The 2,070-nt window shown below is 40.0% G+C and overlaps 1 protein-coding gene across 1 annotated transcript; it reads left to right on the top strand.

The window, feature by feature from the left end:
- Window positions 1-322: 322 nt before the first annotated feature.
- LOC134731595 (ligand-dependent nuclear receptor corepressor-like protein) lies at window positions 323-1,280 on the top strand. The gene is made up of 2 exons (XM_063611034.1): window positions 323-424; window positions 565-1,280. The coding sequence occupies exons 1-2, from the start codon at window positions 328-330 to the stop codon at window positions 1,074-1,076; spliced, it is 609 nt and encodes a 202-aa protein (XP_063467104.1). The 5' UTR covers window positions 323-327; the 3' UTR covers window positions 1,077-1,280.
- Window positions 1,281-2,070: the final 790 nt, after the last annotated feature.

Raw genomic sequence — 2,070 nt, 5'->3', positions numbered from 1 at the left:
ATAGTGAAACCCCATCTCTACTACAAATTCAAAAATTAGCTGGGCGTGGTGGCGCATGCCTGTAATCTCAACTACTTGAGAGGCTGAGGCAGGGGAACAGCTTGAACCCGGGAGGCGGAAGGTTGCGGTGAGCCGAGACCGCGCCACCGCACTCCAGCCTGGGCAACAGGGCAAGACTCCGTCTCAAAAAAAAAAAAAGAAGGCACTGATCTGAAACAATCTCTAAAATATTGTTTAGTGAAATCGGTAAGATGCAGAACAGTAAAGAAAGCTGCCGTAGATTATCATCAGAAAAACACAAGAAAGGGGCCGGGCGGGCGGCAGAAGATGGCGAGGGTGTGTAGGCGGCAGCAATGCTCCGTTGAGAGACGCGGCTTTCGGCAAGAACTGGATTCGTGGCGCCACAAGCTCATTGACTGTGTAGGTCCCGTTTCTCTCTGCGCGGCGGCCGGCGGGACCATAAGGGCTTAACTCATATATTTAACCCCCCTCCAAAAAGGTTTGAAAGTATTCTTGAAGGGCTGTTTGGACCTGCATTATTAAAAGATCTCAGTTTATTTAAAGACTGTGAACCTGAAAGCATTTCTGACTGGACTTTTGATGAAAACTGTTTATTCTGTTGCTTCAGAAGAGATAAAGTAAAGGGACACTTAGTCGGTCTGGATGAACCAGCTTCGGGAGCTGGGCAAGAAGCTCTGCTTAAACAAGAGCAAGCAAAAATCATTCGATTCGAGAGACAAGCAGAAGAATTCCTCAAAGCAGTCTTTTATAGAAAAGACAGTCCCTGGGTCTCCGACCCCAATATTCCCCTAGTGGCCCGTGAGATCATGCAGCGAATGATCCAACAATTTGCTGCTGAATATACCTCAAAAAATAGCTCTACTCAGGACCCCAGCCAGCCCAATAGCACAAAGAACCAAAGCCTGCCGAAAGCATCTCCAGTCACCACCTCTCCCACGGCTGCAACTACTCAGAACCCTGTGCTCAGCAAACTTCTCATGGCTGACCAAGACCCACCTCTGGACCTTACTGTCAGAAAGTCTCAGTCAGAACCTAGCGAACAAGGTATGGTTTGATGTCAAGGTCTCCTCTATCTTATCAGAATACTTTTCTTTGGGGAGAGAAAAAAAAAAAAGCATTGGCAAGTAGAGCATCAGCAGCAATAATACCATAAAAACTAATGTGATTCTTAAATTATTTCTTACTATGCAGTGATGGAGAAGTACAGCTAGAGTTGTTATAGCCTTATCTGTCAGCAGTTTGTAGTCATGATTGATGTACCACTCAGGAAAGTCAGATGGTTAACAGTTGTCACTAATCTTTCAGTTACTAGATATTTATATAAGCATTTTATATTTTCCATAGTATTTTTGTGTTTTTTAAAACTCCTATGAAAAAGTAAGTTTTTTATTCTTAACTAAATTTTCTAGGACTAGCACCTGTCTCAGAAATACGCCTCTACTTGTAGGTCTAAGTTATATACTCTGCAAATGAGATCATAAGGAAAAACATGTATTCGAATTTTGAAAAAGAAACTACTAGGGTTACAAATAGAGAAAGCAGTAGAACATACTTTAGGTTGTTAAATATATTCAATGTTTTATAAATACAGAAACACATACATAAACACACACATCCACTGATGAAAGTATTTCCAAAAGGGAATTTGTTGAAGAGGACACTAATTAAGTGATGAAGTTAAGAGGTTATTAGTTTTGTTTAGCAAATGTTTCTTGAGTCTCTGAAGTTTATTTTCTTCAGTAGATACTCCTGTTGCTTTGTGATCTCATTTTACCTTTAATTTCACAAAAATTGAAGCAAGCATTTCAACTCAGCCATTGTTTGAACCACTACAAATTGTAAATTGGTGATGTCTGTACTAATGAGATTCTATTGTCATAGAAATCTTGAGTATACAGAAAGGTTATGAGATTATGTGGATTTATTGGTGAGAAATACATGTTTATTTTGGAAAATAAATTTAATTCTTAAAGAAAAAAAAAAGAAAAACACAAGAAACTAACAGTTGTCTGGAAGAAGGAAAACTAGAGGCTGGGAAAAAAAGGTGGA

Source organism: Symphalangus syndactylus, chromosome 10 (assembly GCF_028878055.3).
Source record: "Symphalangus syndactylus isolate Jambi chromosome 10, NHGRI_mSymSyn1-v2.1_pri, whole genome shotgun sequence".
NCBI classification, from domain to species: domain Eukaryota; kingdom Metazoa; phylum Chordata; class Mammalia; order Primates; family Hylobatidae; genus Symphalangus; species Symphalangus syndactylus.
This window is presented reverse-complemented; position numbering and strand designations above follow the sequence as displayed.